The sequence below is a fragment of the Lepus europaeus genome, chromosome 15, assembly GCF_033115175.1.
Source record: "Lepus europaeus isolate LE1 chromosome 15, mLepTim1.pri, whole genome shotgun sequence".
NCBI lineage: Eukaryota > Metazoa > Chordata > Mammalia > Lagomorpha > Leporidae > Lepus > Lepus europaeus.
In genome coordinates, this window is record NC_084841.1 from 40,140,846 (window position 1) to 40,155,668 (window position 14,823).

General features: G+C 40.4%; 1 protein-coding gene across 1 annotated transcript in view; it reads left to right on the top strand.

The window, feature by feature from the left end:
• The first annotated feature begins 5,881 nt into the window (after positions 1-5,881).
• The window catches only part of ITGA1 (integrin subunit alpha 1), a 176,060-nt gene continuing 167,118 nt past the window's right edge, over positions 5,882-14,823 (top strand). Inside the window, exon 1 of the mRNA XM_062211855.1 lies at positions 5,882-6,386. Coding sequence (XP_062067839.1) covers positions 6,326-6,386 — 61 coding nt within the window. The 5' untranslated portion in view covers positions 5,882-6,325. The remainder of the gene's footprint in view (positions 6,387-14,823) is intronic.

A 14,823-nucleotide genomic window follows, 5' to 3' on the forward strand; every position in this document is an offset into this window, starting at 1 on the left:
TAAAACTTATTTGAAGCTTCGTATTTAACTTCCAAAAATTATTTTAACATACAACTTAAGAATCATATACTATTTAGTAAAATTACACCACTCCCCACCCATGTGGGAATACTTTATCTTATGCTTTGAAAGTCCATTATCTTGCTACCAAAGATCCCTGGCACACACTAAAAGCAGAGCTGTAGACCCTCTTCTATTTCTAAGCTCTTAGTGAAACTTGAAACTTTCTTAAAAGAAACTTTTTTTAAAAAATCCCTTGATAGCTAACTTGAAAATCAAATTCACATTAATGTTATCATGGGTACTAATGTCTAAATGTCTGCCCATTTTGTAGGGACAGCATCAGGATAGTTCCCTAGTCCAAAATAAATATTCTAAAGATGAGGATTCCATAAATAATAATAGTATTTGGTGGAGGTGTTTCTGATCAATCACTAAAATTCCCCTTTTGATGGACATCAAATTATACCACTTACACAGGGCCTGCCCCAAGTTTCCATTGTCTATCTGATACTAATTATTTTACTACTGGGAAGAAGAATGTTACATATTTGGCACTTACTTTAACCAATTATGATACATGCTTTTAGGCTTGTATAATTTAACTCTCACAACAATCTTTAGAAAGAGACAATATTTTCATCTCCCATTTTACATTTATGAAAACTTGGGCTTAAAGAAACTCGATGACTTTTCCCAACTCAGTTCCAGGACCTATCAGCTTTTCAACATCATCATAAAATTGAATCAAGCTAACTTTATAAAGCAAAAATTATTTTGGCTCATGATTCTGGAAGGTCAGAGTCCACAATCACTCACTCCCCATTGGTTCAGCCTCTGGTGACAGCATTCTTGCTGCCAGAGTTTCTGGCGGCATAGACCATCACATGGCAAAAGACAAGGAATGAAAGTGTGGCTATGTGTTCTCTTAAAAGCCACCAATCCAACTCAGTCTCTTCCCAAAAGACCCCATCTCCAATCATCATCATTGGATTAAGTTAAATACCATTATCATAACTTTGAAGACTAAGCCACATAGTTCTAGGACCAAAACATTCAAACCATAGTGCAGGACTTGAATTCAAGTAGTGTAACTGCAGAGCCTACTCAATCCAGTAATTTTCCTTGATAGATTAGATTAAGTCCAAGAAGAATATTTTGGTGTGATGTATATGGTTTTTTTTTTTTTTTGAGATTGTTAGCCAAGAATCCCAATTACTTATCTCATTTCCTAGACCCTAGTTTCCAAATTCTTAATTCTTTCTCTAACTTCTTGGTGCCAATACTCACAAACTCTAAAAGAAATCAGATCAGATAAAGTTCATTTAATAAATGAGAATTCAAAGCACAAATTCAAGAGCTTAACATTTGCCATCCAGTGTCTTCATATAAATAGTATCTTCTGGGCAAGATTTTATCTCCTCTGAACCAACATTTACCCAATGACATGTCTATCAGTCAATGTAGAATTGATTGTTAACATTGATTTGTATTTAGGTTTATTAAGAAAATTAGCATTTATTCCAAATCTAGTTTTCAAGCAATTATTATTTTTCAGTGTATACATTTGCATTGATTATACATGAAGAAGAATAGTAAATATGGTCATAAGTTTTATAACGCAGGAGCATCTCACACCAGAGTACATGGGTTCAATTCCTGGCTCCTGACTCCAGTTTCTTGATAATACAGATCCTGGAAAGTAGCAATGATATTTTAAGTATTTCATTTCCTGCTACCCACATGGGAGACGTGGACTGAGTTTCCAGCTCCAAGCTTTAGCTATCCTGGAGCTGGCTGGAACACTGGGAGTGAGCCAGCAGATGAAAATGCTCTCTCTCTCTCTCTCTCTCTCTCTCGTTATCTCCCTCCCTCCCTCCTTCTGTCCCTCCCTTCCTCCCTCTCCCTCCACCTCTCTCCCTCTCTTTCTCTCCCTCCCTCATAATTAAACAAAAATTTTGAAAGATATATTAATAAAAATATTTAGAACACATATGAAGATTAATGTTAAATAATATCACTGATCATGGTAGTTATCACCATTACATTTCTAAATCCTAGAGGAGACAGAAGTATTTCAGTGAAAAGTATGTATTAGCCGTAAAAACGAAAGAGAAAGTTCCCAGTAATTATAATGTTGGTCATAAGAATACTTTAACCTAGTTTATTTAAATAAGATATTTTACAAATTTACAGTTCTTTTTTTTCTCCCCAATGAAATATATTGCAGCTTGTTAGAATGCCCCTACATATACAAAATGGTTTCCTAGTCAATTCCCAGTGTACAAACATCCTAATTCAGCTTGAACAAAATAGCCCCTACACACTCCATTTCTGAGGCACCTGCTTTGTTCAGCACCTTTCCCTCCTTCTTTTATTTCCTCTCCTAGTCTTCTCCCAATGAAGTATTTTGCAGTTTGTTTGAACGCCCTACATGTACAAGGGTACTTCAAAAAGCACTTGGAAAAATGGAATTAAAAGATAGGTTTATTTTTATGCAAAAAACTGAAATACATGCATAGTTCTTTTATAATACACATTTTCATCAACTTTTTGAAGATCTCTCATATGCATGATTTTTAAAAAATGCTGTCAATAAAATCCCTCAATTATATTTGCCATGAACTTTTGATATGCACTTGTAAATGCATATGTGTGAATGTATATACATACATATGCACACACACATATAGGCAAACTAAACAATTTGGAAAAGTATTGTTGGGAAGTTATTTATGATGATTCTTAAATGTTACAACATTAATAAAAATTTACTGATCGTTGTGCATGGCCTAATGGATCATACTTGCATGGAGAGGTATAAGTTGTTACTGAAACTATGACCAAGTGTGTAGCATTTAGGCAAAATGGGGACATTGGAACAGAGGCAGAAAATCTGAAACAGTCTACTCAAAACAGTGTACTCGCTTTAGCTTGTTTTTCAGAGAATGTTTCAGGAAAGCTTATCTTGAAAAATTGACCTCAGAGGGGACCAGACCACACAAACAAGGAACAAGAAATAACAGTGTAAGTCAGATTTATTTTATTTTATTTTATTTATTTATTTATTTATTTATTTATTTATTGACAGGCAGAGTGGACAGTGAGAGAGAGACAGAGAGAAAGGTCTTCCTTTTGCCGTTGGTTCACCCTCCAATAGCTGCCGCGGTAGGCGCGCTGCGGCCGGCGCACCGCGCTGATCCGAAGCCAGGAGCCAGGTGCTTCTCCTGGTCTCCCATGGGGTGCAGGGCCCAAGCACTTGGGCCATCCTCCACTGCACTCCCTGGCCACAGCAGAGAGCTGGCCTGGAAGAGGGGCAACCGGGACAGGATTGGTGCCCCGACCGGGACTAGAACCCGGTGTGCCGGCGCCGCAAGGCGGAGGATTAGCCTAGTGAGCTGCGGCGCCGGCCTTTATTTTTATTTATTTGAGAAGCAGAGCAACAGAGAGACAGAGAGACAGAGAGATATCTTCCCTCTACTAGTTCACTCCCCAAATCCCTCCAACAGCTGGGGCTGAGCCAGGCTGAAGTCTGGATCCCAGAATTCCATTCAGGTCTCCGTGGTAGGTGGTAAGGACCCAAGTACTTGGGTGATAAACTTCTGCCTCCCATGGGGTGCTTTAGCAGGAAGTTGGAGTGAGAAGTGGAGGTGTGCAGAGGGGGCAGCATTGTGGCATCATTGTGGTGCGGTTAAGCCACCACCTGCAACGCTAACCACATCCCATATGGGAACACCAGTTTGAGCCCCTACTGCTCTGCTCTGACCTATGTACTTGCTAAAATGCTTGTGAGATCAGCAGAGGATGGCCCAAGTTCTTGGGTCCCTGCATCCAGGTGGGAAACTCAAATGGAGTTTCAGGTTCCTGGCGCTGGTCTGTTTCAACCCCAGCTATTGTGGCCATTTGGGAAGTAAACCAGTGGATGGAAGATTCTCTCTTTGCCTTTCAAATAAATAAAATAAATCTTTCTTTAAAAGAAGAGGAGGAGGAGGGGAGGAGCTGGGACTGGAGCCCAGGCAATCTAGTACCGATGCTGGCATCCCAAAGAGCATGTTAACTGTCTTTACAACTATGCTCAATTCCCACCCCTGACTTAGATTTTTCAAAGCAATCAATTTATGAAGATGTGTATTGCAAGCAGGAAGAGTCCTCCCATTCTTGGACACTTCCTTAACCTTTGCCATAAAAGTCCTAGCAAACTGCTGCTCAGGGAGTCATTTTAGGGACCTATACCTTCCCTCAGTCCTCTTTACTCGTCACAAGGAAACAAAACTTCCCTCTAGGTAACTGCAGCATGAAGCTGATTATTTGGTGACACGCTAAGCTGATGGCCCCTTGTGTCCACCAATAAGACTGCACATAGAGAGATGAGATATACACAAGAAAGGCTTTCCTTGGCAAGGCGTGAGAGAACTGACCAGAGGAAAAGGAGCCTAAGGAATGAGCCTGAACTATGCCTAACATCATACAATTTTTGTAGGGGTTTATTTATATAATTTTGAAGATAGAGCTAAAATATATCATAAAAGGTGAAAACAAAAGAAAAGATTTTTAATATTTGTACCAAGTATAGAATCGCTTCAGATATGCAACTTAGATATTCCTTGGCTAACAGGTCATGGTACTGAGATTTGGTGGTCTTACACCTCTGGGCCTTGCTAAATCTATTTTTGACCATTAAACTTCTTTCGCTTTTGTCTTCCCCAGGGTTAAGTGGCTGTAGCCCTCAATAAGGCAACTGAGAGACTGGGGCAGAAGAAGTTTTGAAGTTTGTGGTGTGAGTTGACCAGCCTCAGAGTCATGAGCCACATTCACGTGTTAGTTTCAACGAATTCTGGCAATTTTCAGAAAAGCTGTGTGTCAGTGGTTAAAAGAATTTCAGAACAGAGCAAGGAGTTGATGAGCTTCATCCTAGGGCTTCTTCCTTCCTGTCCCCGTGCTACCTGCTCATGGCATTGTGTTCCAGGCAATGAGCCCCCCTTTCGGTGGCATTCTTGTCCTGCCTAGCCCTGGCCCTGCTGGACAGAGAAACTCAACTAGTCCTTGGACTGATTGGATCCCCTCCGATCCTTCTGCACCTAAACCTGCTCATCAACTCCTTGCTCTGTTCTGAAATTCTTTTAACCACTGACACACAGCTTTTCTGAAAATTGCCAGAATTCGTTGAAACTAACACGTGAATGTGGCTCATGACTCTGAGGCTGGTCAACTCACACTACAAACTTCAAAACTTCTTCTGGCCCCAGTCTCTCAGGAAGGAGAAACGTGCATATGACTTAATGCAGTCTTACTCATAAAAGAAAACCAAAACAACACAATGGTGCCACAGTTCCTTATTAGAGTCAGTTCCCAGTACAAACATCCTAATTCAGCTTAAACAAAATAGCCCCCACACACTCCATTTCTGAGACAACTGCGTTGCTCTCCACCCTTCTCTCCCATTTCTCTCTCTCTCTCTCCTCTCTCTCTCTCTATCTTAAATTCTCTCCCAGTCTCCTTTATTCTATTACAGCCCTTCAAAAAAAAAAAAAAAAAAAAAAAAAAAAAAAAAAAAAAAAAAAAACCCTTTTCACCACGATTCACCCCAAAGAGCTAAACCCTCATAAAGAAAGCAAAGCCCTCAGTGGGGCCTATGGTGGTGGTGAGGACGTCCCCTCTTCAAGGCCAGGTTCAAGGGCCCGCGGAAGAGCGAATGCCGGATAGCAGAAAGGCTTGGCTCACTTTCACCGACGGCTGACCCTTCCTGCGCCCGGAGCAAAGCAGTCTGTCTGCTCCTTCCCGGCCCAGGAGCCTGGATCCTTTGAAAAAGCCCTCCCTGCCCGGCCCAGGAGAAGCAAGGGGTGTGAATCCAGGCGGAGCCACTGTGGGCTGGCGACACCCTCTCGGAGGGCCCGCCTAACCCGCCTTCCCACCACCTTAGGGGTTTGGCACCGCAAGCGGGATCCCCTTGTGGATGAAAGGCAGATGTCCCTTTAAGGTTTGCTGCGCAGCGCGTGGACTTTAGCCTAAACACGGACCCGCGAAGCTGGCTTTATTTGTCCATGTCTCGGACGGAGCCTGGGCGGCTGCCAGCACAATTTCAGAAAGCGCGAGCGCGAAGGATTGGGCGATGTGGCAATCCGTCTGGGCTGTGAAAAGCGTGGAGCGGTTTTAGGGCTACCGACGAAAACACAGGAAATCGCTCTTCTGCGGCCGCGGGGGAACCAAGGCTGACAGCCCGAGGGACTCAGCGCGCTGGGCTCCTGTGCCCGGGTCCTGCTCCCGCGTCCAGTCGGGTCCTGCCCTCCGAACCCGCACGTCCGCCAGGCGCTGCTGCCACTCGGCCATGGCCCCGCCGCGCCGTGCCAGCCCAGGGGTCGCTGTCGCCTGCTGCTGGCTCCTCACCGGTGAGCGACTCCCCTTTCTTTCTCAGCATCTGTTGCTCGTGGGGCGCGGGGCGCGGGGCAGGAGCGACGGACTCAGAGCGGTGGGCAATGCGGAGGCGGCGGGGCGCTTTGGGCTCCAGCGACTCTCGGGCGCTTGGGCCAGGCTGGAGTCCAGCAGACGGTGCTGCACTTGGGATCTGGTCTGAATTAGTTTGGGTGTCACTTCAAAGCCCTTCGCTGGAGGAGTAGGACCGGGGCAGGCGCTGAAAACCGTACAAGGCAGACCCGACCTGTCAAGTGACTGTACAGTGCAATTGTATGCCATTTAGGAGTTTGGTGAATGGCATTTGGGGAGTGGAGGGCTGCAGGGCGCCTGATTTAAATGCTAAGTTCCGACAATCAGGTTGTTCCTTTGAGGGTGGACATGATTGCATTTTCTTGCCATGTAGTGTTCAGGATCTCTCGCACAGACCACGGAAAGAGCGGGTTGCAAATCAGTACTGCTGCTTGTCCCAAATTGATGTCAGCTCCCCAGAGGAGGATATTCCGAACAGAGAAAGGAATAGTGGACATTTAGTTTGTAAATATCACAGTACAGACTTTTTATGTAATTTCAAAGATGCAAACCGTATTGTTTTGTGTATATGCATTTTTAAGAGTGGACTTTAAAGTCAGAGTGGCCCAGTGGGAATGCACAATTATATCCACTTTAGAAAAAGGTTGAATCTGTAGCATTTTCAGAGATTTTCCAAATGATTAGCCCCTGGTCAAGTTTCTCTTTTATAACCAGTTACTGATTAAGGAGGGAAAGATGAATTGGTGAGAGGAGGAAGGTGGATAGGTGGTCTTGTACTGGCAGAAGCTTTATGTGAGAGAAATCACCTGGCTTAATAACTGGTTGGATTTAGCATATCATTGATATTCAATTATTGGGTTGTTTTACTGCTAGCATGCATATTAGTGTTAGTTAATTTAGCATTTTACCTTTAAAAATAGGAAGCAAGTCATCCAGTTTTGTCTTACCTTAGATGGCCAAGCACTGTTAACTTTTATGAAGATCACTTAGAAGTGCGTTATTAACAAGCAGAGCTATCTCATAGTGAGGTGGCATCAGGAGGGTTAATACAGAGCTACCGGCTTTTTATACAAACATTTTCCACTACTCAGGAAATGTCCAATAATCCAAACATCAGTAACTTCTGAACAGCAGTACAGCCAGAGAGTGGTTTAACTATCTACTACCGCTATTCTTTACAAATCTTTGATCTACAATTCCTTCCCAACTCAAAATTTTGGAAAATTTTTGCGTGTTGCAGATGTGCCAAATCTGAAGTTTACTAACTATTCAGGTTTTACCAAATAAGCAGTAACTGGTGTAGAAATTTTCCAATGAGTTTTGCATGCCTGCTAAAAGGACAAGAATGAAACTTAGAGAAGATTAACAAGTTATGATGTCATATCTATGTTGGTTTACCATACCTTACTCAATCCAGGAATGGATTTAAAGGAAAACAATACATAGATATTTCTTAATTGTAATATTCCATTCCTTTGTATGTGTGTGTATAACCAAATTATATTAAAATTTATAATTTTCAAAGAGTTATTAACTCATCATCAACTTAACGTCCATTTCTGAACACAGCATTAAGAAGGTGATATTTGGCTTCTTTCTTTCCTTTACTGCTTTCCTCATGAATCATCACATTTCATCAGCTCTTCCTTACCAGTCTCTAACTAGTTAGCCTGAAGGAAGCTTCTTATCAGTTCTGAGTCCACATCTTCTCTGAGATCTCAGCATAACCTCCCTGGGCTCTACAGTAGAGCTTATCTTCTCATTTCCAGTCCTCAGCCAAGCTCTAATCCACCCTCCTACCACATCATTTTCATTATAGCCCACATTTTTGGACAAACACTGTCTGCGATTCTATCCTGCCTTTCAGACAAAATACACCATTCCCAACTAACTACCCTAATACACACCCTCTATCTCCTAATATCTTATCAGCTTATTATTAATATTGCAATAAATTTTCACAGAGTTACTGGCTTAAAAACAATCTAAATTCACTATCTTCTAATTCTGTAGGCCAGAAGTCTCACTGGGACAAACTCAAGATGTCACCAAGATTACACATCTTCTGGAGACTCTAGGCGATAATCAACTTCCTTGATTTTCCAGCTTCTAGAGACATTCTTTGACTTATGGCCTCTTTCTCCTACTTCAAAACCGGCAGTGTAACATCTTCAAATCTCTCTCTGACTCTGCTTCAGCATCACATCTTCTTCTCTGAACCTGACCCTATTGTTTCCCTAAAAGTTCTTATATTTACTTTGGATTCACCAGAGTGATTCTCCCAGCTCAAGATCCTCTAATTTAATCACATATGATAACTGCCTTTTGTCTGTAAGGTGACAGATTCCATGGATGTCTTTGAGAGAACATCATTATTCTGCCTACCACAACTCTTATACATAGACGGCTCATTATAGCCAGTCATATTTCCTTACTTTCCCCATATTCCTCCTGCTCATTTTGCCACTGTGAATATGAACCTCCTTTATACCACTACAAAAGCACTCCATCCCTTATTCCCAATTCCCCATGACATCTAAACTCTCCCCAGCCTTCAAAACTGGACCTACATTACAATAACAAACCACCACCATCCCAATGAACTTCCCATTGTATTAGCTTCTTCCAAAATTTATCAAATGATTCCTCAAGAAAGATGATCTCCCTTATGTACAAATGAAGTCCTTTGCTGTTAATTTTATGCATGTCAAAGTCCCAGCATAAACTCCTATTATGCATAAAGGATTTAGCTGGAGAAAGTATCATAAAGGAACAGTGTGAAGAGGCTGTAAATGAAATGAGAAAAGCTGGTAGAGCACCTAGGAAAGAAAGCACCTGATGCAAAAACCATGACCATTCCCAGGCCCAAGGAGCTGGCAGCATTTGCTTGACTGTGAACTCCAGCCATGGGAGGGACCATTGAACTGGAACTGTGGCCACAGATAGAGGAAATGTAATTGCTGCCAAAAGTGAAGTCCAGCAGGGAAAGGGGAGGAGAAATAAAAACACTGCAACCTCCAATGTCTTACCTGACGCTCCCACTGGCCATATCAAAATGGCAGGGTCAGTCTTTCCAGGGGACAGAGGTCAATAGTGAGCACAACCTCCTGCTAAAAGGTATTGTGTGTGAAGCACTGTGCAAAGAACTTTGCGGGTTATATTTCTTCTTAATCTAAAAAAAGTATAGAAGTTCTTAACTATTATCCACGTTGTAGCAATGGAGAAGCCAAAGTACTAAGAGCTTAATTTGATTTGTCCAAAGTTACATGACTAGTATATGACGAATTCATTCTATTCAAATCTCTGATCTCACATTTCATGCTCTGAATTAATATGTCCTATAAGCTGCCTAAACATAATCTTATTTCCTCTCTTGCTCATCCCTCTAAATGGGGAATCCAATCATTTAAAAGATTTTGATAAGGATCTTATTAGTGGTGTAAGTGAGTCTGTTATGTCCATGATTTTTAGGTGTATAGAGAAATTAAATTATCTGCCTTACATTAAGTACAACTCACATAAGACTATCTCTTTATTAAGAATATAAATATATGTGGAGAATTACCCCTAACTGAGTTGTGTGTCTCTCTTCCCTGAAAACATTTTGGTTGGCCTAGAAGCAAGGGTCTTCTGTGACTTTTCACAGGCACGATTTCCTATTCAAAATGAAGTTCAGTGAGGAGATGGCTGAATCTGGGGAGGAAGTCAACCACTTATTCAAAACAAATACTTGACCTCCAGAGGCCAACAGTGTATTGTCAGATATTACTGAAAACGTGAAAATCTTAGTTGTTATGATGTTTGTAAAGGCAGCAATGAATTTATAGGGGTTTCTATGTATCTGCTTAATAAGTGGATGAGGTAAATAACAAGGAGATATCTATGCTGCACTATCTTACCTGTTTTTCTTCCCTGCTGTCCTGATGCTAATCTGGGCCAAGCTTATTATTGCAGATCGAACTTCCTTAGGTGGGTGTTCCTTTACCCTGGTCCTCTCATCTCCAACCCCAAAAACCTACCACTGAGACTAAGAACTTGCTGAATTTTCACTTGCCTCTTAAAATAGACTCACAGAATAAAGTTTGTGTTTAAAACACATCCAAGAAATTGAGGACCAAATCTCACTCATTGCCGTCACTGCTTTTGTGTTGCATGGGACACAAAATGATGAACTTGAATTCATGTTAAGAAACTGAAAGATATTTTGGAATTATTGCCACAGTGCTAAAGTCAGAATAGATTGCCTATTCAGAGTGGTCTGTGACTGGACAATTGTATTCTCTCTCAAAGCAAGTACAGTAGAGTATCAAAAGATGCAAATGAGTTGAATATATTGCTATGTTCTAAATTATTGAACTTCTTTCGACTCCTGTATTATACAAGCTCTTCTTTGGCCTTTGCATAAGCAATTACTCCCACTGCTACTGATCCTTAAATTCCTACATGAATGCCATTTCCAAGAGACTCCCTTCCCCCAAGAAATGTGTGCCCCAAGCACCTTAAATTCTATAACATACATGATATTTTACTTAAATATCTAATTGTCTATCTTTCCATCTTATGCTCTGTAACAGCAGGGTTTTTATAATCCTTAGCACCTGGAAATAACAGGCACTTTTTATTGAATCAACCACAAAACAAGACTATAGAAAACTCATAAAATACTCAAGGAATCAGATATTCTCCTTTAATTACATGCCCATCTAGAATATTTATATTTATCCATATTTATTTATAATTGAATGGAAGACAACATGAATTGAAAAATGCACCATTATTGTACCACCACTAAGACAAACTTTATCAATCTAATATAATTACTGCATTATTAGATGTATCTTAGTTTCAGAGATGTTGAACTATGGGAAAACATGCTTCTTAAATTACAATACATAATACTTATCTTCATAGCAATCTTCTATCATATTTGTAACATTTGAAAACTGTACCCTAAGATTTCACAGAAGCTAAGATATGATAGCACATGCTGTCTTAATTGTCTTCTAGAGCCAAGTTTCTATCTGATCCAGGGGATAATTGGTCTTCTGGCACCAGTAGCTTCCCCAGATCCCTAAAACAGAACTTTCTGTAAATATTTACCATTAGAAAGGAGCTTCAGGAGATAGGTAACAATAATCAAAGAAGATTCTACTTTGCCAGCTCTTTCTACCATGGTGGTGAGTGCTGGGACTGTGTGTATATGAAGGGGCCTAATTTTGATCTAAACATTTCTATGATTTAAAAGACAGATTAAAAAGTCAACCAAGTTTCAAAATGAAATTAAAATGCACATACTGGTTATTGTTAACAATTCACTTTATGTACAAAAATATTAATACTGTTTTATCCAAACAGTAGGTCTCTTATAAACAAGATAATTGAAAATCTAAATCACTAGAAAAATCACCAGAATTCAGATATTAACAGACATGAAGACATAAGCTCTTTTTGTATGAATTATATGAGATAAATGCAGACTCAAATGTAAATAGAGCACTTGTGTATTAGAACATCAATGAGATTAAGATGGTTTATATATCTTGTCATAAATCATCTCCTCAATATGAAGTAAGTGCATTTCCAAAATTATTTTATTAACTAGGCTTATTGTTTGCCAAATACCAAAGTCTGAAAATACATATGGATATTGACCAGCCCTTAAACATATCCACATGATTCATTTTATTTTGGGTAAAATGATTTTATAAAGGACAGCAATACATATAAATAGCACACACACACATTTTTGATAGGATTTGTTTATTTGATTGGAGGTATTGCATTGTTTTGTGACAATTACAAATAAGCATTTTTGGTCACAGGAAATTTAGATAATAAATACAACAAATTCTTTTAAAAAACTGGACTTTCCCTTTTCCCTTTTGCCCTTTTTCCTGTATTAGTTGAATACCCTTGCACTTAACTTTGCTTGCAAAAGTCACATGGGAGTATGGGGTTTGCATGTTCTATTGAAATGATTGCATTTATCACTGCAGACTCATAATCAGAGCTCTAACTATGAATTCTCTAAAGATCACTTTCCTGTTGTTTTTTTTTTTTTTAAGATTTATTTATTTATTTGAGGGGCAGTTACAGACAGAGAAGGAGTGACAGATGGAGAGGTCTCCCATTTGCTGGTTCACTTGCCAAATGGCTGCAGCGGCTCAAACTGGACCAATCAAGAGCCACGATCCTGGAGCCAGGAGCTTTTTCTGGATCTTCCATATGGGTGCAGGGGCCCAAGCACTTGGGCCTCTTCCACTGCTTTCCCAGGCCATCATCAGCAGGGAGCAGGAATGGAAGTAGAGCAGCCAGGACTCAAACCGGCACTCATATGGGATGTTGAAGCCACAGGCAAAGGCTTAACCTACTACACCACAGCACCGGCCCCAAAGATCACTTTCCAAATGATGTATAATCAAACCAATTGCCATGACGTGACTTCTTAAAATGTTTTAATTAAATTCAATAATGTTAAATTTAATTTAGTTAAGATCACTATTTCTAATGCAAGTATGAATATTTCAAAAGTTAAAATAGGTTTATAAAAATTTAGCCTATGATTAATCTTGTTTTTATATTTTTGTAACATTATAAAGCAATGTGATTTGATAATTTTAAGATGTCAGTGACCAAAAAGTCTAAAACTGAATTAAAGGAAAACTAATAATTACTCATTTTCTCATACAACATGATGATGAACTACTTTTTTGCTGGATTCCAGGAGCAGAAAGATAAATAAAAGGTAGTCTTTCCTTTTTACGAGGCTCATGGTCTGGAGGAAGCAATAGCCATGCAAAGAAGGAATGACAGGAAGCCCACAAGGTGCTTAAAACAGAGGAATGAGAAGATCAGGGCTGTGTTGCAGGAAGGTAAGCCTCACAAACAGAAAAAAAGAAACAAACAAGAAATCAAACAAACAAAAACCAAGATAATTTATTCAGCCGCTACCATTTCAGGGTGGCAGTGCTAAGCGTAGAATGTGTCAAACAAGATTTCCATCCTTCGAGAGCCCATAATCCCTGCTGCTGTCACAAAGACCACATGTATTGTGTTATTATAATAGGGGAGATTGTAATCCAATTCACCAATGAGGTGTGTCAACATTCCATAGATTAGGGTTGACCTAAGATTTTTCTGTAAAGAAGGTACTAGGGGCTGGGCTGTGGTATAGCGGGTAAAGCCGCTGCCTGCAGTGCCGGCATCCTATATGGGTGCCCAGTTCCAGTCCCGGCTGCTCCACTTCCAATCCAGCTCTCTGCTATGGCCTGGGAAAGCAGTAGAAGATGGCCCAAGTCCTTGGGCCCCTGCACCTGCATGGGAGACCTGGAAGAAGCTCCTGGCTCCTGGCTTCAGATAATCACAGCTCTAGCCATTGCAGCCATCTGGGGAGTGACCCAGCGGACGGAAGACCTCTGTCTCTCTCTTCGCCTCTGCCTCTCTGTAATTAATTCTGCCTTTAAAATAAATAAATAAATACATCTTTTTAAAATTTTCTTAAAAAAAGAAAGTGCTAAAATAAATAAATGTACCTACCAGATAAAGCTTCAGCCGACTCAAAATTTTTTTCTCCCCCAAGGCTGAATGTTCACTATCTTGTAATGTGAGCCCTTGCCCTTTGCCCTGTCTGATGCTTATTTGTAGCTTCCAGCCAGGCATTCTTTGGAGATTTATCATAGTATTTTACATGTTTACTGAGCTCTACAATTTACAAAGTATATAAGCTCAGTAGAATCTCGGAAAGACTGTCAAATGGGGCAGGAAAAATAATCTTATTTACAGGAGAATGAGTGTAGTCTCTACAGGTGAAAGGACTTATGTAAAGTTACTAGACTCCAACAAGTCTGTAAGGTCTGCTGATTCTTGGTGTGTAAGCATTAACCTTGCAGTCAATCTCTTACCACTAAAATGGTCGAGATTCAAATCAAACATAGCATGTAGGGCTGCCGTTGTGGCACAGCTGGTTAAGTTCACAACACCAGCATCCCAAATCTGAGCACTGTTTGGAGTCCTGGCTGTTCTACTTCTAATTCATCTCTCTGCTAATGTACCTAGGAAAGCAGTGGATGATAGCCCAAGTACTTGGGTCCCTGCCACTCACATGGGAGACCTAGATGGAGTTCCTGGCTCCTGGCTCCTGGCTTCAGCCTGGCCCAGCCCTAATTATTATGGCCATCTAGGGAGCAAATCAGCAGATGGAAGAGATATCTTTCTCTCTGTCTCTGTCATTGTGCCTTTCAAATAAATAAATAAATCTATAAAAAAAGATAGTATGTAAAATTAAAAACAAATATGTTAGGGTGAGATAATAGATGTTTTAAATTTTTAAACATTATCGCACCATAATATATTTAAAATTACAATGATTTTAATTATTGAATT